This window comes from Thalia democratica, chromosome 1 (assembly GCF_965202585.1).
Source record: "Thalia democratica chromosome 1, ktThaDemo2.hap1.1, whole genome shotgun sequence".
NCBI classification, from domain to species: domain Eukaryota; kingdom Metazoa; phylum Chordata; class Thaliacea; order Salpida; family Salpidae; genus Thalia; species Thalia democratica.
The window spans coordinates 39,186,828-39,213,688 of NC_139165.1; the positions used below are offsets into that span (position 1 = coordinate 39,186,828).

Here is a 26,861-nt window from a genome sequence, read left to right on the forward strand (position 1 = left end):
ACAAGGTTTTTCTTACATTTGGGAAATACGAAGAAATAGTTTTATCTTGTTTCTTAAATTTTTTACCTTTTTCGCTCAAGCTAAAAATATCAATCAAATGTTCATACTGTGTGTTAATGTTTTGAAGAAAAAGTTTTTTTTTATTTGGTTTCAAACTCTTGAACCTCTTTAACATACAGATGTTGTCACATATGCAAGTATACTCTATTTCAAAATGAGTTATACTTTTTTGAATTGAATTTTTTAGGGTATTAAAAAACTCATAGACATCAAAAACATTTGAATTACTTTTAACTTCATTATCTATAATCTCTCGTGATTTTTCCGATTCAACGTGGTCTAAATTTTTAATACTAAATTCAGTTTCTTGACTTTCACAATCGTTTCTGGCTAAATATTGGCATTCGTTTTCTTTGCTTTGTTTTTTAGAGAAGTTTGACCGAGAGGAATCTGAATCTGTTGCGTCTTTTTCAACTGAAAGTGTTATTGGACCTACTTTTTCAAGATTTGTGTCTTTAAAACTACTATTAGCTGATTGAGAAAAACTCTCAGAGTCTTTTTCATCATCAAAACTACTGTTAGATTTTATTTTTAGTTTTTCTTGAACATCTATATCATTATAAGATTTCTCATCTAAAACACTATGCACACTTTGCTCTACTAAATTACTAACACGAAGTAAATCACGATTGTTCTCATCGATCTTAGAATCATTTGGAACATTGCATAAATGTGATTCGTTTGTGGCAAAGTCAAGAACATTGCCTTCTTTTGTGGTTTTCTCAGATTGGTTTACATTAGAAACATCATTATCATTCTTCACACTTTTAGAAGGTAAAATATTTCGAATATTCTGTTCTACCCTTGAGCCAAAGTCATCATTACACGAAGGAAGACAATTAACAGAATTCCTTCTACAGCTTGAAGTATAGATGTTTTTAAACAGTGGTTTTTTACTGCTAACTTCTTTTTCACTATCACTTGCTAGTCTAGAAGTAGGTACCTTCAAATTCTCTTTAGAAAGATCCTTGCTGACTTCAGAATTTTGAGTAATGCTGATATTTTTATCCGGCTGTTTATTTTTCTTTTTTGAAAAATAATCTACAGCACTAACTGTTGCTGACTAACCAATAACTTCAACCATCAATTTACAAAAACTGACATCAATTCTGAAGGAAATTTTTATCATTTTCCTTGCTTGAAACTGCTTTTAAATTTAAAACAAGTCTTAACAATTTGTTTATTTGTTAGCATAAAATATATTTTTTAAATAGTTTGGCTTACTGATACATATTTAACATTGTTTTTAATGATATTTAATTTCATTCAAAACAAACAAAGTCATGAAGCGATTTAAACAAACATATTTTTTGAAATGTTGCTGGCTGAAAGCAAATATTCAAGTTTTAAAAAAGATTGATCTTATATTACCAGTTTTTACATATATTGTTAATTAATTAGAACAAACTTAGAAACATTATTTTTCTTTTTTTTTAACTTGTAAATTTTATAACTTAAATTTAAGGTAATTTGTCGTTTTATTTTATTAAAAAATAAATTAAAAGTATTAATTGTAACTAATTTAGAAAAATTGATCAACAAATTTATGTTTTGTTGAACATACGTTATAAATAAAACCAACGCAATTCTGTTAAAAAGACACGTTTTATTTCTGACTAAACTGACTATTTAATTTTTTTTTTTTGTTTTAATATCTAAGTGTGTTAAGCTTAAAATACAACCCTAAACTACTATCACTAAATATTGAGGTAGAATAAGTGAGAAAAAAAAGGTTATACTATAAAACTTGTGGCAGTATTAAAATGACTTTAATAAATTTAAGGTTAAACTTTAAAAATCAATACACTATAAATCTGTTATTTTAAAGTTAAGTAGAAACTGTTCTGTTTAGAGGTATTATACTTCACTTTATTCTGCTATATTTGGCTCAGTTTTTTAAGTAAAAGGACAAACACAAAGTTACAAAATACATGGTAAATATGTACAAAGAAAAAATAAGCAAAGTTAACAAATATTATATTCAATAAATTATACGCTGCATTTGATTATAAAACATAAATATAGTTGTTTAATGTAGTTTGGACAAAGTTATATTGTTCTTGTTTAAACGCATAACTGAGAATAAATAGAAAAAGTTTTACTTTGTGTAAGTTTATTTTTGCATAGAAATAAAATAGTAGTTCAAATAGTTGTGTACAATAAAAACGGGAAATAAATGCTTTGTTTCGAAATAAAAAGCAAAACATATAAAATCTCCTTATAAAATATATTTATTAGATAAACCTCACTGAAACAATTTTAACCTCAAAAAAAAATCAGTCTTATAAAGATCACTGTCAAAAGTATCATCATTTCAACAGCCCGTTACACAAGTTACTTAATAAAATGTTTTGTATAAAGAGTAAACGCAAAATACATTTAAAAAAAACATAAAAAGTCTGAAAGATAATTAAAAATATTAAATTTATTAAAAATATTTAAATACACTTCAACGAGCTATGCTACAACGACTTATAACATTGAATTGATTGTTAAATAAAAAAATATATAAACTGTTTTCATGAAATAGGTAAAAAATGTTTTGCTATAACAATAGAAACAATGTTTATATGTTATACACTTATAATAATACAGAATATATACTTATTAAAAGCTTTATAATTTTTAGTTTATCGTTATATTAGCCAGTATAGTTATTAGTTATATATTCTTATAAATGACTTTTTTAAGCTTCATTTAAAAATGTAAAATACCTAATTTAATAAAAAAAAGGTACCGTAAAAGTCTTTACTATGTTAGTTTTGTTGGCTTATAAGTATAAACTAATTAAAGTTTAATTATAACTGAAAAACTGTCAAAAATAAAAATAACAATTCTTTTTACATGGAACTAAATTAGTTTCCAACTGGTAATTGTGTAAATGTTTAAACTTAAGATTTATTTTCAAATAAAAAACATATTTTCAGGTAATCAAAAAACTAGCCTAAACATTTTTGGAATCGAATTCACCAAGAATTACACAGCATATTTGACTTTTATTTGTTTTTTGATTTTAAAGCGTTTAGCGATTATTTTGCTTTTTTTGTACATATCAACCATATCATTTTCGATCAATGTATTCCTCCTTTTCATGAAAAAATGTAAGAAATACGACATAATAGATTTTATTGAGCTAAAATATTTCTAATTAAAATGTTTTCGTTCTTTACTTAAATATGATAACTTTATTTTGTTTTCTAACTTCATGTAAACAAAAGTTTAGCGCTTGAAATTAAGAAATAAATTTAGAAAATTAGTTATAATTATATTAAACTAAAAATATATTTAGTTTCAACGGAAAAATTTCATTTTTTTTACTATTATTTGCAGGCCAGTTTTATGTTACAAAAAATAGTAATTTTCGACTGTACTTATTTTTCATGCACACTTGAATTGTTTTGAATTTTTTGCAAAGCAATATACCTTAATAGTAGCATAATGGTTTTAACTACTAGCTTGTTTATAACAATTTGACGTTGAAAATACAAAAATTACAACTTTTAGTTTTAAATAGTTAGTTGAAACAAGAAATTTTGCGAACAAAGTAATACTTAGTATTTTTATTAAACATAATGTTCTAGAACACATTAATTGTTTGTTAGTTGAAATCATAGGCTCTTTAGTTGTTTAATTGTTTTTCATTAAATACTCTTAAGTTTTTTATTTATAAGTATGAATGTGAGAAGTTATCTAGAACTTAAGCTATAAAACTTTTATTAATTAAAAAAAAGCGGATTATACTTATTTCAATCAATTAACAGTATATAAAACAGGGTTTTCCAAACTTTTTTTCAAAAGGCCCCTAAACAGAAATTAAAAAAAACTATGACCCCTCAACAAGTCTACTAAAAAAACTAAAAATACCTAAGACTTTTTTTACTCTTCATCATCAACTGAAAAATATCTAGTGTAAGTTTCAAATTATGACCTCATGGCCCCTTTACTCCTTATGGCCCTAAATGGAGCCATTTGGCCCACTTTGGGATGCCCTGATATAAAGTAACTATTTGTAAAAAAAAAATTCTAGCAACAATTTTTTTCATAAAAAAGTTTAAAACCTTTATACTCAAAATTTAATAACTAAGCAATTTAATGGTTATCAACTGTTTTCCTTTTAAGAAAAGATATTAACTTAAAAATATCTTATTTATGAAAAGGTAAATTGTATCATCAAATACATATTTGATACGGTCAACAGCTAAAGTAAAATTATTTATTTGTCTACATTGTTTCATAATTCTCTAATGTATGTTTTACATGAAATTAAATATCATTAAGCGAAAATTGAATATGTATCAGTGAGTAAAACTATTGTTTATCTATGAAATAAACAATTTTTAACAATTAATTAAAACTTTACAGCACTATTAAGCAAGTAAAATGATAAAAATTTCCGTAAAACTCGATGTCAGTTTTTGTAAATTGATGGTTGGAGTTATTGGTTTGTCAGCAACAGTTTGTGCTGTAGATTATTTTTCAAAAAAGAAAAATAAACAGCCTGACAATAATGTCAACATTATTCCAAATACTGAAGTCAGCAAAGATGTTTCTGAAGGTAATTTAAATTTACTAACCTCTAGACTACCGAGCGATAAGGGAAATGGAGTTAGCATTAGAAAGCAACAGGTGAAAAATAAATGTAGTTCAAACCACAGAGGAAATTCTCTTAATTGTCTTGACTCGTGTAACAATGACTTCGGCTCAAGGATAGAACGAAATGTTCATAAAACATTACCTTCTAAAAGTAAGAAGAATGACAATGATTTTTCTAATGTGAACGAACCTGAAATACCCCCAAATGAAGACAACGTTGTTGAATTTGTCACAAGCGAATCACTTTTAGGCAGTGTTCCAAATGATTCTAAGATCGATGAGAACAATCGTAATTTAGAAGAGCAAAATGTGCATAGTGTTTTAGATGAGTATTCTTATGATAATCTAGATGTTGAAGAACAACTACCAACAAAATCTAACAGTGAACGAGATTCTGAGAAATTTTCTAAATCATTAGATAGTAGTTTAAAAGACACAAATCCCGAAAACGAAGGTTTAAACACTTCTCGTTCAAACTTGTCTGAAAATGAATGTAAGGTAAATGAGTACCATTCTTCAGTTAGAAATAATTGTGAAAGTTTGGAAATTTATTCTAATAACAAAAACTTTGAACACTCTAAATTGAACACAGCAGAAAACATTTCAAGAGTAGAACCTATAAACAATGAAATTGTTAGTCGTCCCAACTTAGTGGCTAATTCGCTTATAGAAATACTTCAGAATATTGCTACTTTTTTTAAACGTGAAAACGATAAAGTAAGTAGCATCATTAGTATACTTCAAGACTTCAAAAACTTTAAAGCTAGTAAAAGATCTAAATTTCTACAAAAAATTGTTGATAAATATAAATCTTCGATTGATGACATTAATAGTTCTAACGAATTAGCTAGACATTACAATAAACAAGAAAAAAATATTTTTGACTGGCTCCCATATATAAGAGAACATTTGTTAGGTATTATCAAAACTTGCCTTGAAAAACAAGCTTCTGTCAGTGTTATAAAAAATGTTTGTAAGAAAGTATTTTCTGGTTTTGATCAAACTTTTAAGTTTGTGAAAATAATCACAAACCAATTTGAAGAAATTATTAAAATAGGTCGAGAAACTTTTGATAACAAAATACCCTTGGAATTGGAAAAGAAACAACATAATGAAAAAGTTTGTAATATGATTGAAGTGTTGAAAGTTTTGTCTGCAGAAACGATTGAAAAATTTAAAACATTAAAATGTGATGAAATTAATACTGAGCTACTCGTTGGTTATGTTGAAAATATTACCATAGAAGGTATTAAAATGTTCGAACAGTGGAAAATCCAATAGTAAAAAACATTAATAAGTTTACAATATGTTTGAAACACTATATGTTTGTTTTTTATTTATCATAAGTTGTGATTGTTATCCAGTTTTTGTTTTGATTTAATCTAATTTTGTTTTACGAATAAAATAGACTTCTTTGTCCAATAATATATATGTTAAACTATTTTGGTAGGCAAAAAAATTGGCAAGTAAAAATTAAGAGAAAAACTTCAGTACAAAATCAAGTTTTTAAACTATAATTATTCAAGTTTATAGTTTTAAACAAAATTAAGCAAGCACTGTATAAAAGGGGTTCAAAATCATTAGTTTATGATATTTTTAAAATTATCATTTTGTAAAAATTACCCACTTCTACCTAAAATGGCAACTAAAACATATAAAGTAGTTTTTAAACACAATCTTATTGCTTGACCAAAGCGTAGGTATAAACAAAAGTTTAAAAGCTTAGGCAACTTAAGATATAGATTTGCTGCAAATACTACATAAAAAGCCAACTTTTATAATTTTCAAGTTATAAGGAACATATTGACATATCATTTTAATCTATACTTTATGAAACTGTTTACATTCATAAAACAGGTTGTATACTTATAAAATAAATTAACTCTTTAGCTTATGAAAAGTGCTTAGTTGTTAATGTTTAGTAAACAATTATAAGACTTAGTCATCGAATTTTAAAATTAAACTAAAAACTATTAAGATGCTCAAAAGTTTTATTTTGACCAAAAAAAAGTTTTACAAAACATTTTAAAACTAGAAAGTTTTAATATCTTTGCTTATCCTTATAACGGTTAAAGTTATTATGTTCAATGACTTTAAAAGGTAAAAAGAAGTTTTAGTGTAGCACTACAAAATGCACATAAGTTTGTTTTAAGAACTTTTATCAATTAATCTTAATCGTTAAAACTAGAACTCTATTCACAGTACTTGAACATTCCAAGAAAACGTTTGTGGTTGCAAGGGGTAGAGTTTGGGACTGATGTTTTTTACCATAACAAATCTTATTTATTGAGCAGAAATCTTAGAAATGGCGTTTGATGCAGTGGAACTCAAGGATTGCAACACAATATTGTTCATAGAAAATTAAGTAGGATTGAAAACATTTTTTGATGACGCTTTATATGTTAGCTAACATAAGTTACCTTTTCGTCGTAACTAAGACAAACTCTAAACAAAAACAAAGTGGTTTTTAGTTTGCCTAACTATAATTTTTTAGTCTAGTTTTTATTTTCCAGCAACTAACTTTGCACAACCCTTAAAATAATAATACTTGTATACAAACGAATCAAATCAAGTTTTAATTAAAAAAACAAACACCTTTTAGTTACTGCTTATGAGATATCATTGAACAATTAAAACAATGTATTCTTTTTTTAAAGGCCATTTCAGTTGTCCGGGGACGTAGCTTAGTAAGTAAGGCAAAAAATACAACCAATTAGTAAAGAGGAAGTTTCTACTAAAAAAGTAGGGCGAATACTTTTTAAATTTTTCCCAAGGATGCGTTTATAAAAATGAGTTCGGGAAACCTTGACATAAAGTGGTATATTTCGGAAAAGAAAATTTCAGGAAAGTTTTAAAACTTGATGATACTTTTCAAAGTTGGTCAACAAAATATTAGATTAATAAATTTAACTAAAACTTTAAAAACTATAATCGTAAATATCATTACAAAAAATACTTTCGTTAAAAAACATCTTGAGTTTTAAACTAGACAATAATTCTTACTTTTTTACGTTTTGTTATTAAAAATTAATCATGTTTTACTTTTCTGGCAGTTTTTACGTTTTGAAAGTCTAAGTAAGCTTATAAATTTTGTTGTTATCAATTATCAAACACAGCATCAATTATGTTATACATACTTTAAAAAAAATGTCATGTCATTACTAATTAAGTTATTGAACAAAGAACAACTATCTTACATTCTCTTTTAAACTCAAGCTGTTTATTTGAATTTGATTTATAAAAAAAAAAGTTTGTTTTTCATTAAGATACATTTTACTATCAAAGAAAAATTACAAAACAACTATAAAAAAAATTAAAAATAACTGAAGTTATAGAAGTTTTATTAAAAAAACAGTTAAGCATAGCTAGTTGCTAGTTTTTATCTAAACTGTTATCATATCTTATAAAACCATCTTATGCAAAACTTGTTAAGTTTGATCTATAATGTCATATTATGATACTATTTACCACCTAACTTGACGAGGTGGTATAAAATCTAAATTAAATTACTATTAAATATCAACTAAAAATATTATATTCAATACTTTTAATAACTATTTGTTGTAAACCTTAAAAGTTTAGAAAACACAGACTGTAAGTTAAAACCACATTTTTAGCTTTATACCAAAGCTGTACTTTAAAGAAAACACAAAAGGCTGCAGAGCCTGACCTTGAATTTCGTGTGCTGTGAGACAAGCTATTTTATTTTAATTTAGTTTGTTACTTAATAAAAACTGTAAAAATTTGTAAACTTCATAAGTTAGATAAACAAAACTATATTTTCTCTAACTCTAAAAACTTTATGTTTAAGATTTTATTGTTAAAATAAATAGATAACACCTAAATAGTCGCTATAATTGAAAAATATACTTATTAAAAATATATTCAGACAGAAAATGGTTTAATAATTAAATTAAAAATCATCAAAATAATTAAAATTTATTAAACTAAAGTATTCTGAACTTAAAATAAAACATTTTTTAAATAAATATTTTAAAGAAAAAGTACGCTAGAGATTCACCAGATTTGTTAAAATCTTAATTTAAAAGGAAATTGCTCTTTTAAAACTTAATTAACTAGACTATTTTTAAATATAAAAATGTTTTCATTAATTTTTTTTTAGTACAGTTGAAAAGTTTAAACGTGTAACTTGTTTATTAATTAACTAATAAACATTAGCAATTTTATTGTAACATACTTCAAACTTCAATTACAAAAATCTTCAAAATAATTAAAACATGAACAGTAAATTAATTAAAATTTTCCATAGCGGCTCAATTGTCTGTAGAAAACCTGAAAAAATTGAACATTACAGAAATAGAAACACTAAACTAATACTTAAAGTAGGCATAAAACGTTATGACAAACATGAAATAAATTTTCAATTAGTTTGCTTACACCCGTTCTAATTAAAAGAAAAAAAATTAAATTACACCATTTACAACTAAGTTCATTCAAATTTATTAATTGTTTTCAAAAAACTAATGATTAAACATCGGCTAGTTCAAAACTTCAATATTTCAAGCTACAGCTTACTTGATATTTGTAACTAGTACGTAGTTATAAAATTTTTTAAATGTGAACTACAAACAAGAAAACATTTATATTATGTGTGTATAAACTTTAAACTTAGTAACCACAAGTGTGATTTAACAAAACGCTCTATGCTCTATAAATAAGTTTTTCAAATAAATAAGTATTATGTGCGCATATATGCTAATGAACAAAATATTGTAGCTGTTCACAGGTCAACTGATTAACATCTTTTATTGTGTCTAAAAGGTCAACAATGTAACACAAATTTACTTTTTTTGCAAACATATTTTAGCAAATTCAATTCCAATAGGTACAGTAAAAAAAAATTTTAGTTAAAGTAAAAAAATTATAAGGTTTTCTACATAATAGTAATAGTGCAAACTAAATATCTTATTCACTACCAGGTTTTGGTGGCAAAAAAAATTTTTACATTCCAGTAAATTGAGGAATATTTATTTTAATCATGTTTATGTTATGAAAAATAACTCCAATGAATACTACATAAAAACTATATTAATCATACAATTATTGACAGCCTTAAAAGTCCTAAAAACCATAAAAGCTTATCAAGATGTTTTATTTTTTTCATTGCATTTTAGTTTTTAAAGCTCTAAAAACTATAAGATTAAATTTCTTTTGATATGAAATTGTTGGTCAGAAAATTACAGAAAATAAAAACAAGGTTTAAGATGATTAAAACACATGTCAAATATTTAAAACGTTCTTTACAAGTATCAAAAACTCAATACGCATTTCGAAAGCACATTTGATTCGAATGAATTTAAAAGTAAAACATCAAGTTACTTACTACTCATAACATTTAGAAAATTTGTATTGCTTATAAAAATATTTAAATTAAAATCGAAACATAAAATATTTATAAGGCGTCAACGTGGTATTTTTAATCTTTAATTTATATTTTTCAGTACCCTGATATTTAATGAAAATTTTAAAACAGGTTACTTTCAATTTCAAACAACTATTGATAAAATATTTAATATAAGTAGGTAGTATGCAAAGGGCATTTATTATTAAAATGGTAACAAAAAGCAAAGAATCTAAAGATATAAGAGCCTTAGAAAATACTAAAATAAAAACTCTAATATATTTATCATACTTAAAAGCATAGTATAGAATTTTAATACTTTTAAAAACTTCTTAAAATAGATAACTTAGAAAATAAAATTTATCTTATTTACTTCCTGAATTTATAAATAGAAGTTTAAAATAGTGTAAAACACTATAACAAATTAAAATCAGATATCAAACGTAAAAAATAAACTATCTCATGAATTCAGTCTCTGAACACATATTTTAACAAAATCAAGTAAATATTACAACTTAGTTTAAATACTGGTTTTAAAACAAAAAAGTATTTAAAAAAAACCTTTAATTACAGACATGCATTATTTGCAAACATGTATAAAATTGTATCAAGCAAAGTTACGTGAATGTCAAGGAGTTAAAAAAAAACTTTGTCGAAAAATACTTCAAATTTAACCTTTACTTTTAAACAAAAGAACTATCAAATGTGGTGAAAACTTGAAAATTTAATTCAATTTGAAAAGATCAGAAGTAAACCTCTCCAGTATACTTATTAAAATTTTATAATAATACATAGCTTTTTATAATAATACATAAAAACAAGAACTGTTAAAATAAAACTAGACCACACATCCCCTTCAAAAGGTCAAGTTGAATAAAAAACTAGTTGCTTTATAACAAAAATATACAAGCACTACCTTCAAGTCGCAGGTTTATTTTCTTCTTGTGTTTGTTGTGGTTTTTGCTGCTCCATCTTCTGTTTGCTCTCCTCTTCCATCTTCTTCTTCTTCAGGAACTCCCTGTACTGCCTCTGCTGCAGCTGCACTCTCTTCGACCTCTCCTCCGACCTGTTGTGAGCTTCCTTCCTCTTCTGCTCTCTCTGTGTTGAAAAAAAAATTATCATAAAGCTTATGCAATGCATGTACGACTGATTTATCACAGCAATTATAAGCAAAACAATTTAGCATGATAAATCAACAAGGAGTATTGGGCATGACTGTTGATGAGAAATATGTATAATATTTTTTTAACTTAATTGCATAAATATTTAAAGCAATAAATACAGGATATGTAGTATAAAAAACCTAAAATAATCAAGACAAAACATGTTAAAAGATGTTTTGGAAAGCTTACACAAACTAGATTAATAATAAATTGGTAGTGATTCTTAGATGGAAACTCAATGTTGTTATTACTCAGCCAAGCTTACAACTCTTTAAAGTAAAAAATATAGATTTCAAAAAAATAAAAATATTTAATCTTCAGAGCTCTTTAGCTAAGAATTCTAATAAACTATATACTACTATTATTTTTAGCACATGACAAGAAGTATTTTTATATTAAGTCTAAAAAATATATTTCATTCATTAAAAATGTTTAAAAAAGTGTGAAGTGGGAAAACGTTTTTTAACTTTTTTTAATAGAAAAAGAAAAAAATATTGGTATAACTTTTATAGTTAGGCTCTTATTGTATTCCTTTCACTAATGCTCTATTGTTTAGTTTACCTCATTTATGACTTATAATAGTATTTTTATAATAGTTAGTTTGACTATTTTTATACAACTGTGGCCTTCTAAGAATTTTTTCTTTAAAATATAGCCCAAGCAAAATATTCTAAAAAAACTTTCCTTAGGCTTTATAAAAGGCTGCCAACACTTGGTGTATAAGAGAAAAGTCCAAATTAGTCACCTTTTTAGATCAAATTGATTTTTTATATTATATCCACTAGGGTGCTTATAAATACAACAACCTTTGAGTTTTCTGCTAGAAAACTATTTTCACTTAGCAAATACCACAAAAACACTTTGTGCGTCATTTGAAATGATTTAAAAACACTTTCACCTTGGCATTATTTGTAATTCTTAAAACCACCCAAATGCAAACTGTATGGGACCCAAAAAATTCAATCTTAAAGTTTTAGCTAGAATTTTTTTACACGTGGTAAACTATCACAAAAAAACATAGTGTGCACAACTTAAGAAAGTTATATGGTGGCACTTCTTGATTAAAAAAAAAACTAAAAATTCATGAAAACTTACAAAAAGTAATAAAGTTACATAAAATCAAGAATTGCCTTCATAAAATTTCTTTAAATCGTTGAAAATTGTGCACAATGTGTTTTTGTGATAATTGGCCACATGTAAAAAAAATCTAACTAAGAATTCTAAGTTAATTTTTTTGGGCGCTATTCAGTTTGCATTGAGGTGGTTTTAAGAATATCGAGTTCTGCAAAAGTAAAAGTTTCTTCAAATCATCTTAAATCTTGCACAGAGTGTATTTGTGGTATTTATGAAGTGTAATAAAACTTCTTGCTGAAAACTCAAAGTCGCTGTATTTATAAGCACCCTAGTATCCACATACACATTTCATGATCATACAGAAAAATACTATATAAGTTGATTTAACAATTTCATCCAGCTATCAATATTGTATTACTATTAGTATCTTTAATAAAACGTGAATAAAACATGTAAGGTACTTTGAATAGTTTAATAACAAACAAATTAGAACTTAAACATATTTAAGTTGCTACAATGTGAAAAATATGTAATACAAACTAAAACCTACAATGTGTTTGTTAATCTAATAATAACTTCAGACTTTTAATTACAGGGTTGCCTAATATTTTTGTCAAATTTTCTCAAGTTTTTTTTAAATTACGTTCAAGTTTAAAAACTGCATAAAATATTATATATATATATATATATATAAATATATATAACAACATTTAATAGAGATCTTAAACCTTCTTGAATTTTTTCTTTTAATAAAATTTATTGATAACATCTACTGTCAATTTTTTTTAATCTATACTATAGATTTTTTGTACTAAATCAAAATTTTCTTAAAATATAAAAGTTGCTTAAAATTCCAGGTTTTTTAGTGATTTAGTGCAAAATTTTAGGTTTTTGATGATTTTTATCAAAATTCCAGTTTTTATTAAAGATTTTTCAAATTACAAGGGGTTTAAAAAAATTTTTAGTCTATATTGTGAAATTCTAGGGTTTTCCAGGATGCCAGGTTTTTTGGAAACCCTGCAAATAATGAAGATTTAAGATTTTTTTTACTAAACATTTTATTAAGAAAATATAAAATTCAAAATATCATGAGTAAAAATGTAATCTTCTTTTTTACAAAGTATTTGGGTCAAGTTACTTAACTATTTAGTCGCACTACCAATTATTGTTTTCAGAGCATTGGAATATAACTTATGTTTTATTGCTCTTCAATTTGAAAAATTTTCTATTATGAATATTTCAACTTTTATATATTCTTTTGTTTTATACTTAAAAAATTTTGAAAAACTGAGTGCAGTAGATTGCTGGTATCAAAAATTTTGTACATACTAGAATGCTCACTTAACATTTGATTAACACAAAACCTAGTATAATCAATGTTCAAGTTTAAAGGGGCACAGCTTTTTACAAAATTTATTTGAAGTTTTGACTTTTACAATTAGATAGTTTATAAATAAGAAAAAAAACAGATACTATTTAGCTTTCCTTTAGTTATTGCTTAAGAAACAAGTGCATCCTTGCTTCTCCAGTCATGTTGGGAAACTTTTATATATTTTAGTCATGTCTTTTTACATGTTTACCATATTTTGCTGTTAAGTGAGAATCTCTTTTTTTAGTTGAAACGTTGTTTTCAAAATAAAATATTAAAATATTTGAAGTTATTAGCTTTTTTATTGTAATTATGGCGCGATAAAAAGAAAATGATGATTTAATAATTATATTTTTCTTTTATATTATGCAATACATACAATGAAACACACACTAAATATTCTGCAAATTTAATTCATTTCAAACTATTTTAAAGTAACAATCAATTAAAACAGACAAAAAAGAAGCGAAACAAAATATTGGGTATATAATAAGAACACAGTTTTCTATACAAGATTTTAAGTTTAAAAAATAAGGAATTTTGGCTGATTTAATCAAAAATACTACTTGACTTAAACCAGCTGGATAAGCAAAGAACCAGAAAAGCAAGGATATTTAAAACATGTTTATTTTTTAACATAAAATAGAATTCATGTGAGTTTTGTTTTTGTGATACAAAAAAAAAACACTATCTATAATATTACCACCATTAGAAAATTAGTTAATATTAAATATTTCTAACTAACTTCAGCATCAAAGCATTCATTCATTTTATACTGGATTGGTTTGCATTGTCCAAAATATTTTCTGTAGTCATTCTGTTAAAAGTTTTTTTTAACTAAAATATGGTCTCCTTGGACTAAGTTCTGATATTTATGCTTTATTAATATTAAGGAAAAAATAAAGAAGACTTCAATGAAGTTTAAAGGAAAGTTATACTTTTTATTATGATTCATTGAATATTTTACAGAAATAAAAAAGATTATAAATAGGTTTAAGTTTATTTGTTTTTTACTTACATTAACCCGTATATTTACAAGCTTTTTTAAAAAGGATTTTAAGGAACATTGTTCAAGGTTAGATGTTTTTTTAATTAGTTTTACCATTTTTACTTGTACATAGTTAAATATTGAAAAAAGCTTTATTTTGAAACACAACAAAAGAGTTAAAATAAATCACACTATTTTTATCATTATGTTTATAAAAACATACAATTGAGTAACAGAAATTTTTTAGATAATATCTTGTTTATAAAGTGGTACATTTAAGTTTAATGAAAAAGTATATTATTTTTTTATTAACTGCATGGGTTATTAAAAATATCTGTCACTTTTTTACACTTGATTAAAATCATTATTCAAATTGGTGTCAAAATGCAAACTATTTTACTTAAATAACAAAACTTAAAAAATTAAAAAAATGTTTTCTTTCTTTAATGAATAAGTTTCATTTATGATAGATGAACTTAACAGATAAATGTATCTTGGTTTGCAAAAAAAAAAATTGTAGTTTTTTTAAATTTTTCTCCATAGCTTATGTGAAAACACTTTTATGTAAAGGTTTAAAGTATTTCACATAATTCTTTAAAATCTATAAAATTTACAAAACATAGAGATCAAAAAATTTTTCAAGTTGTTTTCAAAGTGAAATATTTTTATTTGTAGCAACTTGTGAGAACTTTGTTAAAATTAAGACCACATTTGCTTAAAAAAAGGATCCTCATTTCAGAGCTTAAAATATATCTTAAAACATACTTTTAACTGTCACAAAAAAAAATGATTAATTATCAGTTTTTTTTTAACTCATGTGAATGAAGAAAGCTTTATATACAAATAAAGAAAAATTATTTTATGGCCAGTTTTTTCAGGATAAAACATACTACTAAAAATATATATCTTTATACAATTTACTAATTTATCTCAAGTTTTCAGAAAATATTGCTAGCAGCTTTTATAACTTTTGTTTGAGCAATGTAAAAAAAGTATATCAAAAAAAATTATAAAAAAAATTTATGGTCAAAAATTTCTTTAGATATACTTTTTTTACTTAAACAGACAAGAGCCTAAAAACTTGTTGTTTAGAAAAATTGCTACAAATGTAGGAGGTGATATATTCTTATTAGTTGAGTCACTTTTAGCTTTTATATTTCAAGCTGTCCATTTGTATTTTTTTACTTCTCAAGCTTTAATCATTTACATGTAATAAAATATCTTAAATTTTTTAAACATAAATAATAACTAAATTTTAATAACAAAAATTAGAAGAAATAATTGAAAATTTTAATCATTACCTATCGCCTTATTTACTAGTTTAATCATTATTCATCATTAAGTAAAAATAAGTTCGATTGGCTGTTACTTTATTTATTTTTTGAATTTTGTATGAAAATCCTTATAGTTTAATTGGCATACTGAACTAAGTGATAAAATATAACTATATATAAATATACATAAATATGTATAATAAAGTTTGATTTAAAACTAACACTTTTTTTTACTCGGAAAGAGTTTGTATGTATCTTTTATCAATAGTAAATAAACTTTTTTTGTTAAATATTATCTTATTTTGTAATAAAGAAAATAATAAGTTTTTCTAAATGATAAAATTGATAAAATAAAAGTACATCAATTTTTTTACATTATGCCTAAAAATTGTTAGTGCAAAAACAATTGTTATTAAGGCTCTAGGTTCTAATGATTGCATAGGGTAAACTGAAAAAACTTTTTTTTATATAAAAAATAATCTAAACAAAGATAAAACAGTTTATAAAATTTTTAACAATAAATAAATAAACAACAGTGGTATTTTAAACAAAATTTACAATGAACTTTATAATGACATTTAATACAAAACAATAGCTCACACTGTTGAGGCAGTCTTCTAACTGTTGGGCGATGGCAGTGCATTTTGGTGTGTGCCTTTTGAACTTGGGCTGCCAGGGCATTTTAAATATTTATTAATTATATTACTTCTGCATAAGTTTATAGTTGAATAGGAAACATTTTTCAATATTACATTTAGTAATAAAACAAAAGGTATATATTTTTTGCCCTTTGAACTTTTGTTGCCATGGCTTTTTAACCATTTTAACATAAAATAAATATAATTAATCAGTCCTAGTTTATAAAAATTTGAAGTAAATATAATCACTTTTTATTTTATTAGTTTTAACAGGGATCAGCAAATTGCAGCCTTCAAAGCCAAAATCTCCAACCACAAAATACTTTTTAACTAATTTTATTTTTGTTAAAAAAAAATAAAAAATTGTAGCAAAAACTTACTACTAGGTGTGTAAATGAATACACTTTACTAGTGCTGATTTAATCTTTTTGGTTTAAAAAAGTTATTTTCTATTGAATACTACGATTATTTTAAAATAACTGTGGCCCTCAACAATTATTATAAATAATGTGACCCACAATTAACTTTTTTGAGAAAATTGGCTGAGTTGAAAAGGTTGCTGACTGCTGGGATATTATAATGGCCTGTATAATAATATCTATTACATCAACTAATGAGAACAATTGTTAAAACTTTTTATTCTAAAACTAATTTTAACAGTTTTCTATTACTATTTAATAAAATAATAAATAAATAAGGAGGTTAAAATATACATTAGTTTATATCCAAAATAGTTAAGTAATTATTAAAACAAACAGATTTGTAGTTAATAAAGTAAACAATATCATAAATGGGCACAAGGTTAAATTTACAATAAGGCTACTTAATACCTTCTGTGTTTGCTTTATTTTATCTTTAAAATTTTTAAACTGTGAATTAAATAAAATGTTTATATTACATCAGGGTGTTAAGATTTATACTTGTTACTGTTACAGATTTTTCATTGTAAATTAAGTATTTAAACACAAGAAGTTTTTCTTTGATGTGTTTTTTAACAAAGATATGATAATTATTCAAAATCAACTGAAAATTAAAAGTTAAATGTTCAGCAAAATGTAAAAATGCTTATGAACTGCATATAATAAATTGATTTCCTACAACTAAACAAATATTATTTTGTTTCGAATTCCTGATAATATATTACTTGAAGACTAGCTAAGTTGTTTTTATTATATTAAACCAAGCTATCAGCTTTAAAAAATTTAATCTTAAAACGAAATGGTTTAATGATTTGAAAGTACCTTGAATTGAAAGTTGCAAGATCAAAACCCAACAAAGGTTAACAAAAAAAAACACTTTTAATGTGAATCATAAAAAACATTTGTTGAATAGTTTTAAACTTTTCATACAGGATATCCACTTTTTAAGACAAAAAACTAGCCTGTTTGACCAAAAACTAGTCTGATGGGGTAGCTAAAACAGTATGAGTTCATTAAAAAACCTCAGTAAATTTTATGTCCTAACCAATAACATTTTAAAAATAGTGTGCATTGTGCACTAGAGTGCTTATAAATACTACAAACTTTGAGTTTTCAGCTAATTTTTTTCATGCTTAGCAAATATCACAAAACCACCCTGTGCAATATGTTAGCTGATTTAAAATAGTTTTTATAAAGGCTATTTTAGATTTTCTCAAAACTACTACATTGCAAACAGTATGGGACCAAAACAATTTGACCTTAAAGTTTTGAGCTGATGTTTTTGACATGTGCACAATTATAACAAAAATACATTGTGCATAACTTAAGAGAACTTAAAGAAAGTTTTATGGAGGTGCTTCTTGATTTTATGTAATCCTTATCACTTTTTGTAAGTTTTCTTTTATTTTTGTTTTTTTTTTAACATCAGAAAATGGCTCTAAAAAACTTTCTCAAATTTTTTTTCAAATTGTGCACAACGTGTTTTTGTGATAATTGCCGCATGTATGTAAAAATTTAGCTTAGATCTCAAAAGTTGATTTTTTTGGTTCCCATACAGTTTGCATTGGAGTGTTTTTAAGAAAATCTAAAATAGCCTCTGTAAAAACTACTTTAAATCAGCTATACTTTGCACAGGGTGGTTTTGTGGTATTTGCCAAATTGAAAAATTTTTTAGGTGAAAGCTCAAAGGTTGCTGTATTTATAAGCATTTTCTTGTGCACAGTAATAGACATACTATTTATTTTATTGTGCACAGTAAAACCTTTCAAATAAAAAAATATATACATACATATCCAGTCTTGTTATGTTTTTTTTATATAGCTGGTCAAATTCAGAGGCAATAGGTTCCTTACAGGAGGCGCAAACTAAAACAGCAAATAAATCTAAAATCAGCAACTAAAAATTTATTTTCTCCTTTGTTTTTGAGATAACTACCTCAAATTTTCAGGAAATGTTACTTGCAATATTTAGAAAATTCTATCAGAACAAAATTATAAAAAAAACGAAAGTTGAAATTTTATTACAAAAAAACAAAAAAAAACTGTTTTATTTTTAGTTTATGTTCTGTATAAAACTTTTATTTTTCAATTTTTTAAATTTCTAAATTTCAACTTTTAACTTCTTTCATACAGAATTTTATAATTATATCAAGGAACACTTCCTGAAATTTTGAGGTAGTTATCTCAAAAAAAGGAGGAGAAGTTAGATTTAAAGTGAAATAGTCTATTTTTGCCGTTTTAGTTTGCACCTTCCATATGGAACCTATTGTTGCCTCTGACTTTGACTGGTAATAACTCAAAAATTGTTTTGAATTTTTTAAATCTGTAAAAAGCATCTTATAGCTTAGTAAAAGCTATATAAAATAAGATCAAATTGTGAAATAAGTGTTTACCCCCCTATGCCCTTAAATATAGTTTTATACCTCTGTAAAAAACTAAAAAACTCTATTCATCTAACTCATGAACTGATATAAGAATTAAGTTAAGTAAAATAAAAACTAATAAACCTATCTTTAGTCACATTGTTAACGGAGACAAAACAATAACACTAAATCTCCAATTATCAAATCATTAATTCATTAATCTATAACCATTAGTGAAATATGTTAAGACAATTCAGAAAATTAATTGCATAAAAATAAATCAAAAATTAAAATTTGGGTTTCTTAAAGTGGGTCATGAGCAGTAAAGGGGCCACAGGGGGCCATGAGGTCATAATTTCAATCTTACAATAGATAAACTGAAGTTGATGATGAACAGCAAAATTATCAAAAAAGATTTTAAATAGTTTTAATGGTAATTTTTTGAGCAATCTTGTTTGAGGGGCCTAATCTTGAGCATTTTTAATTTCTTTAAATTTTATACCGTAAAAAAAGGGAGCCTTTTGAAAACAAGCTTGGAAAACCCTGATTTAAATTAACAATACCATGTGATTTTATGAAATCTTGCACAAACTTGTTATTCATAAATTGTTTCATAACTTTGAGAAATTTTTTATTTGCATTACTGGGAAAGTACCTAGGTTTGTTTTGAGTTTTGTTTGAAAACAATTTACGTATCTACTAATCTACCTATAGTTTATTATATAATAAAAAACACTCAAAATATTTGGTCCAAGGACCTGGTGCACGAAGAACCTTTCGGTTATCGAATCGTACACCACAGATACCCTGTCCATGACAAAAACTTTTATATATTTTTTAAACTTTTTTTTTTCTTAAAATTTATTTTTTACAAATTTTTTTGCAAAATAAATTCGAATAGTTTAAAGCAGCGATTCTTATCCTGGGGTGAAAATTTACTCCTAAAGTAAGTTCCATTATTTAAGGGTAAAAATTTTTTGATTACAAGTTATGTAAATTAGCAGTAATTAGCTGTCTTTACTCTTTATCATCTATAGGTTAATACCTATTTGTAGCTTTTATAGTAAAACAATTTCATTAATTTGGTACAATTGCATATATTTAAAAAGATTAGTGTTTAAAGTATCTAGTTATTTTCCACTAAACTAAATAAATGTTTTTCATTGGGTTAACTTTAATAATTGCCCTTCATATAAGAATAAAACATAAAAAAAAGTTGAAGAAACGTTGGTACAAGACTTCATTTAAGAACTTGATTAAAAAAAAACACATAAAATTTGATTAACTGTTTTTGTCGAAATTTAAAAAAAAAATTAGTGCGACTACGATGAATGCAAACCTGTAATTTTTAATAGGGTTGATATAAATTGCAAAATAGTTTCAATTTACTTAGTTTTAACTTAATAAAAATACATAAGAGTCTTTTTATTTCAAAAACAAAAAAAAAAGCTAATTTATTATGCATTTTTAACTTAGTCTTAATATTAAAATTTAATTTGTTTAGTTTTTTAAGTAAAAATTTTGAGAAAAAATTTGGTTTTATTTTAATTTGATTGCTTAAATGCTATTTTTCATAACTATAACATATTTTTTTTAGATTTATTTAAGCACTGACGAGGTCTTTGACCAAAACTTAGTTTGTAAAATAAATTCTTGAAAAAATAAATTAATCATTTCTCCTCCAGTAGTTGAGATCTCTCTATTTGTTTTCTTAAAACCAAAACATATAAAAGATTATTAAACTTCGTTACAAACTCTACCCATTAAAATCAAACTAAAAAACATCAAAAAATAAGTTGTTAAGTATTAAGTTACACCGAAAATGATAATTAAATAAAAATACAAAACAAACTTTTTTTTCTAGTATATAAAAAGTACATTGACTTTAAGTCTCTCACACACAAATGAACGCTGTAGCTTTAAAGTATTATACTTATTTTATCTTAATTGTTTTTAAAATATGATCAATAATTTAAATACAGATTAAGCACCATAATATGTTGACCATATGTTTTGCTATTTTCTTAAAAAAACTTCCTTGGTACTTAAAATAAAATTAGTAGCTGGTAATGAAAGAAAACTACTTAATATATTCTAATACATTTATTATTAAACAAAAAGAGGAATTTAAATATATAAAATATCTGAATATAGTTATAAGTGACTATAATAGTTTTTTATCTGACTATCGTTTTTGTAAGACTTTTTATGAAATAAAATTAACACATTATTTTTTTCGAGCTTCTTCTTGAATCAACAAAATTTGTTAATTTTTTTTTCTTTACAAATAAAAAAAAGTTTTAGTGAAAATTTCTAACATTTCGTATATATAAACAGAATATTTATAATTTTTATATTATATTAAAGTTTATTTTACAAGTTTTCTATTTAAATACGTTTCTTTTGACTTTTTAATATTTTAGAATGTATTTAGAAAATAACAGCTAGTATAAACATCCTTTAATATTAAAACTAGTAAACTAAATTAAACATTTTTGAACATCAAATGTTAATATTTTTACTGAAAGATTAAAAGTTTCAGTTAAACAAACTTATAAAAGATTTAGTATACAGAATGTTTAAGAAACTGATACTTGTTACGAAATATCACTTATTATAACTATTTTTCTGCTTAAAAATATAATACTTTGAGTACTAAATAGCTTTAGATAAATTTTTATTTGTCAATTAAGTACAAGTTAATTTATAGACACACATTTAGTCTACATTAATTGTTTATTCTGAATTACTACTTAAGATAGGCCTCACATTTGTTATAACTTTAAGACATTAAGTGTAAATAATTGTTAATGCCTTAAAGTCTAAAACATTAAGTAACAAAAAATAATGCCATTAATAACTAGTTTATAAATTTTTTAAACATTTTGTTTGAAAAATCTAAAAGTTATTGTAATACTCAAAGCCTACCTTAACTATTGATTATTTTATAGTGAAACACTTTGGCAAGAAACTAATACTGATAAAACCTAACATAATAAATAAGTAGTTTAAATTAGTTTCCTTCTGTTTTATATCTTAAAAACATGTCTTTAGTTTACTAAATTTATCGTAGGGTTATAATTTGTATGAAGTTTTTCAAGTTTTCTCGTTTTGTTTTAATTAGGTTGACTTCTATAACTGCACAAACTAGCCATTAAAATGGAAGAATGCCAATCTGTCAAGTTTTCATCTAAAGCAGTTAAAAAAATAATGGGAACCAATATTCAAGTGAATGAGATCAAATCTTGTTCCGCGGTTGCAATGGCAAGAGCCGCTGTTAGTTTTGGTAAATAAATCGATTAATAAGTAATCTTTATCAGTTCAAAAATTAATTTTGTGATTATTTGACAGTTGGTCAATTAGTTATAGTTTTTAAAATATGTTTTTGATACCACATTTTTTTTTTCTAAAAGTTTTGACTAGATGGTCAAAATATTTACTTGTTTATTTTCTTTTCTCAATTTTTTATTAAATAATGTGTCATACAAATGATAAGAAACTGTGATAAATATTTAGTCATTTGATAAAACCTAGATTTTAATTAAAAAACTCAGATTTAAAGCTAAACACATTTTAATAATTTAAAACGTTTTCTTACTGTTAGTAAAAATGTTTATAATTATTAACACAGGACGCATTTACAAAGCTGTTTGTTAGAAGAGTGTACGAAAACAAAAATACGGAGGGTGAAATTTCTTATAACGATGTGGCTAATCTAGTTGCGGAAAATGAATTGTTTGGTTTTCTTAAAGGTTGTTTATAATAAATTATTGCATATTAAACTTAGTTTTATTAATAGTTTACTTGATCAAAACTCGCAACAAAACCTTTTTAACTACTAATGAAGAGAAAAATAGTAGGTCAGTTAAATTTAAAAAAAAATGTTTTTTTTATCTTTATACAATATTAACCAAAGTAAAACAAAGTACTAACTTTCTTTAAAGTTCAAAAATTGACATTGTTATCTAAAAAGTATAATTCCTACTAATCAGTTACAACATCTTAAACACTAATAAATTGAAATACAATTTTATTTGAATTAATTTATCAATTTACAAGTTAAACATTAGTATTTTAATTCAGTAGTACTCACGACTAAATTACAGTGAGCACATTAGTGTTCATTAAAAAATATTTTACTGTGCACAGAAAACTTAATGAAATTAGTTCAAATGTACTTTTATTTGTATTTTCCTAATTGAAAAACTAATTATAAGACAAATTAACAATTTTCAAGCAGTTATTTATGTTAAGACAATTAAACCATAATATGATAGTATAATAGTATTCTAAACTTTTTATAGTGTGTGCACGAAATCTATTTGCCTTTAGATTAGTGTACACGACTTTTAAAAAGGTTAAAGACCACTGCTTTAATTAATGCATATATGTTAATTTGACATACATCTAGTCGTTTACATCAATCACTATTTACATGTTATAAAATATAAACAAGTTAAGTTGTTGTTTTTAATTATGAATATTATTACTATGCTTTAGAATTAGATGCATATCGAATTAGGCGTCTTAAAAAATAATATCGAAGCGTAAAAAAATAAAGTTAAGTAATTTAATTTATACGACGTGCCTTGTAAAATAGAAAAAATAAAATAAAAAGTTAAAAGTATTGATATCTATGTATTGGTCTCATATCTTAATTCTATTAGTTTCTCAACAATTTTAAAGCTAATTAAATAAACGAAATGATTGAGTTAGAAACGGCTCGTTTAAGCCTCTAGTAAAATAGTTGAATCAATTACCTGAAATAATAAAAAACAGCTGACGTGAATAAATACTATGCAAACAGAAGCAGTGCCAAAAAAGATAAAAGTGAGAAAATGGAAGAGGATTGTGGAAGAGAAGAGAACCAGGGAAGAGAGAGAAATCGCCGGTGAACTCTCGTATGAAGAGGAGACTAGCGAAGACGATGAGGAAAGTGATGAGGAATAATGAGGAAGCATTCATGTTAATAGTTGTTGTTTGTGAAGTTCATGCTTGTAATTTTTGAGTTTAAAAAGCTGAAGTCTGAATGTTTATGTTCGAAAATTTTATTAATTTGTTCCGTTTTACACAATGTTGGGTTGAAGAGTATGTTTTTCAATATTTTATGTTTTATGTTCTACTTTGTGTTTTGATGCAATACATTCGTCATTTTGTCAAGATTTTTGTATGTAAATTATTAAGTAACAAATAAACAACAAGTTTAGATGTTTTTATTGTAGTTTGATTACATAAAATAAAAGCATTGAAGTTGTAATAAAACGTAAAACCATTAAATATATGTTAACCATGAGATTAACCTTGGGTATTTTCTCAAATAAATAATTATACCGTAATTATATAATTCTCGTCAGGTTACAAAATAGCTTTAGATAACGAATTTGATATAGTAAATATTTATCTTGATTATGTTCATAGTTACAACATTAATCATTGTTACTAACATCCCCGTAAAATTACTACTTTAACTAATGTTAATGACTAAACAAATTCTAATAGCAGTTTTGTTTTACAACGTCTATAGTTTATTTTTAAACATGTTAATAATTAAAACACTATCATCATTTTACTTGTGATTAAGAAACTTTACTTTTTTGTTAACATATTTTAAATATTTTGTATACTGATTGAAACTTTAAAAAAAAATTGATAATCGAAAGATCTCAGTTGCGTTTGAGTTAGCTGTAAGTTAGAAATTGATTTTTATTTTTACAGAATATACTAATAATAAAGACCGAGAGCACATCCACATTCTTATTTGTTGGGTATTTTCTGTTAACAAGTACTTATATTTCTTACTACTGTTGTCACAAAAAGAGTTTTTGAGCATTTTAAGTTTGAGCTTTAAGTTTGAAAATCTGTGTTTTTTTCAACTAGATGCAGTTACAGCTTTTTAAAGTTGATGAATAATGTCTTAGTTGTAATTATCATTTAAACTTTAAACTAGTTTAAAACGTACATGATTTAAACTACAAATCCTAAAGCAAGAGTGAGATAACTCTAAGCTAACGTTTATTAGTTGGATCAACTATTCCTTACTTTATATTTTTAAATGATGTTTATTAAATTAAGTAAGACATACTTAAAAGTTTAAACTAAAATGATGTTATGATTGGGTTAAGTTAAAGTTTTAACAAAATAACAGCTTATTTTTTTAGTTTATTAACTCAAATTTAAATTTGTTCAAATTTGTTAAAATTAAGTTCAAAAAACATTAAACAATAAGAAAATAAAAACTGTATCTTTGTTCATATAAAGCTAGAGATGTAGAGTTAGGTTATTAAGAGTAGAATAAAAAAAAATTGCTTTTAACTGGTCGAAAATTGTTTAGAACTAATTCTTAGTTATTATAATGTTTTACACAAAAATAAAATCATACACAAATGTGTAGTAGTATATATAAGTTTATTTTAAATGAAAAAAAATTGTTGAAACGTTATACCTTACTTATAAAAGTTTTAAAAAAATAGTAATAACTCTTAATCATAATGATGTACGTAAAACTGTCTGATTTTATTATTATTAAAAACTAAAAACAAGATAAGTATTTTTAATTTTGTTTAAAAATGAGTAAAAATAGCTAAAAAGTTAACGTTTAAAATTTAGTTAAAATGTAAAGCAAAGCTTCAAGCATTGTTAATGAGAAAATCATCAAAAAAATAAAATAAAACGCACGTTTCAACCGATTGTTAGCTTTTTAAAACCGTTTGGTGATATAAAAATTTACACGTATACAGTATGTTTCACTTTTAAAAAATTAGTAGAACAAAAAACGAGAATATGTAAGTGAGAAAGTATAAGTTTGTTTACAAAAAAAAATATTTGAAAACGTAAATTGTCTACGTACGTACAGTAATTATTTTATTATGTACAGTTATTATGTACAGTATAGAATCGAAAACATTCAAACGTACATTCAGAGTTCATGGTATTATTAGTATGCACATTGTTGTTAATTGACAAAAAAAAATAAGTTGTAGTTTCAACAGGTTTATTTTTTGTTGTTAGAATTTAACAGTCAAGTTTGAAAAACAAATAATTTTTACAGTAATAAATTTTAACCACTATTTTTTAAAGTAAATAAGTTGAACTAAACCCGTTGAAAGTTAAAACGACATGCTTCATCGTTTTTGTACTAATAATTCAGAAGACTTCTTTGAGTTGAGTATCACATTTCTAATCTCATCATGGATGGCTGGAAAAAAGGATTTGTGTAACTTTTTTAATGTTAGACTTGAATTTTCATTTAATAGAAAATCTTTAACTTTAAAAGGAGCTAATTTGCAATTTTCAACAGCCTTAGATTGTGTAGGCATTAAGAAATAAGATATAAATACATATACTAATAACATAAAAGTTTAGTTATAAAGTGTTAGTATGCATTTGTTTTGTGAAAAAAAAAATCAAAAAATAAAAAATATATAATTAAGTCAATAGGTTGATTATGATAAAAGTTAAAAATAAATTTTGTTTTGCTTTTCAATCAAAACTACTGTTTTTGAACACAAAATTATAGTTATGTATTTATACCAGATAAAAAAGAGTTTTGGAGTAGGGTA

General features: G+C 24.5%; 1 protein-coding gene across 1 annotated transcript; it reads right to left on the minus strand.

The window, feature by feature from the left end:
* Window positions 1-8,615: 8,615 nt before the first annotated feature.
* On the minus strand, window positions 8,616-16,593 carry LOC145843610 (COX assembly mitochondrial protein 2 homolog). The gene is made up of 4 exons (XM_082950954.1): window positions 16,484-16,593; window positions 14,367-14,438; window positions 10,932-11,113; window positions 8,616-8,946 (listed from the first exon to the last, which is right to left on the minus strand). The coding sequence occupies exons 1-3, from the start codon at window positions 16,562-16,564 to the stop codon at window positions 10,934-10,936; spliced, it is 333 nt and encodes a 110-aa protein (XP_082807080.1). The 5' UTR covers window positions 16,565-16,593; the 3' UTR covers window positions 8,616-8,946; window positions 10,932-10,933.
* Window positions 16,594-26,861: the final 10,268 nt, after the last annotated feature.

Excerpts from the sequence above, each read along its gene's own strand:
- LOC145843610 (XM_082950954.1), bottom strand. The coding sequence starts at position 16,564 with ATGCCCTGGCAGCCCAAGTTCAAAAGGCACACACCAAAATGCACTGCC. Across the intron at positions 14,439-16,483 it reads TAGAAGACTGCCTCAACAGT|AATGACTACAGAAAATATTT; the intron begins GTGAGCTATTGT and ends AACTTTTAACAG. Across the intron at positions 11,114-14,366 it reads ATGAATGCTTTGATGCTGAA|AGAGAGCAGAAGAGGAAGGA; the intron begins GTTAGTTAGAAA and ends TTTTCAACACAG.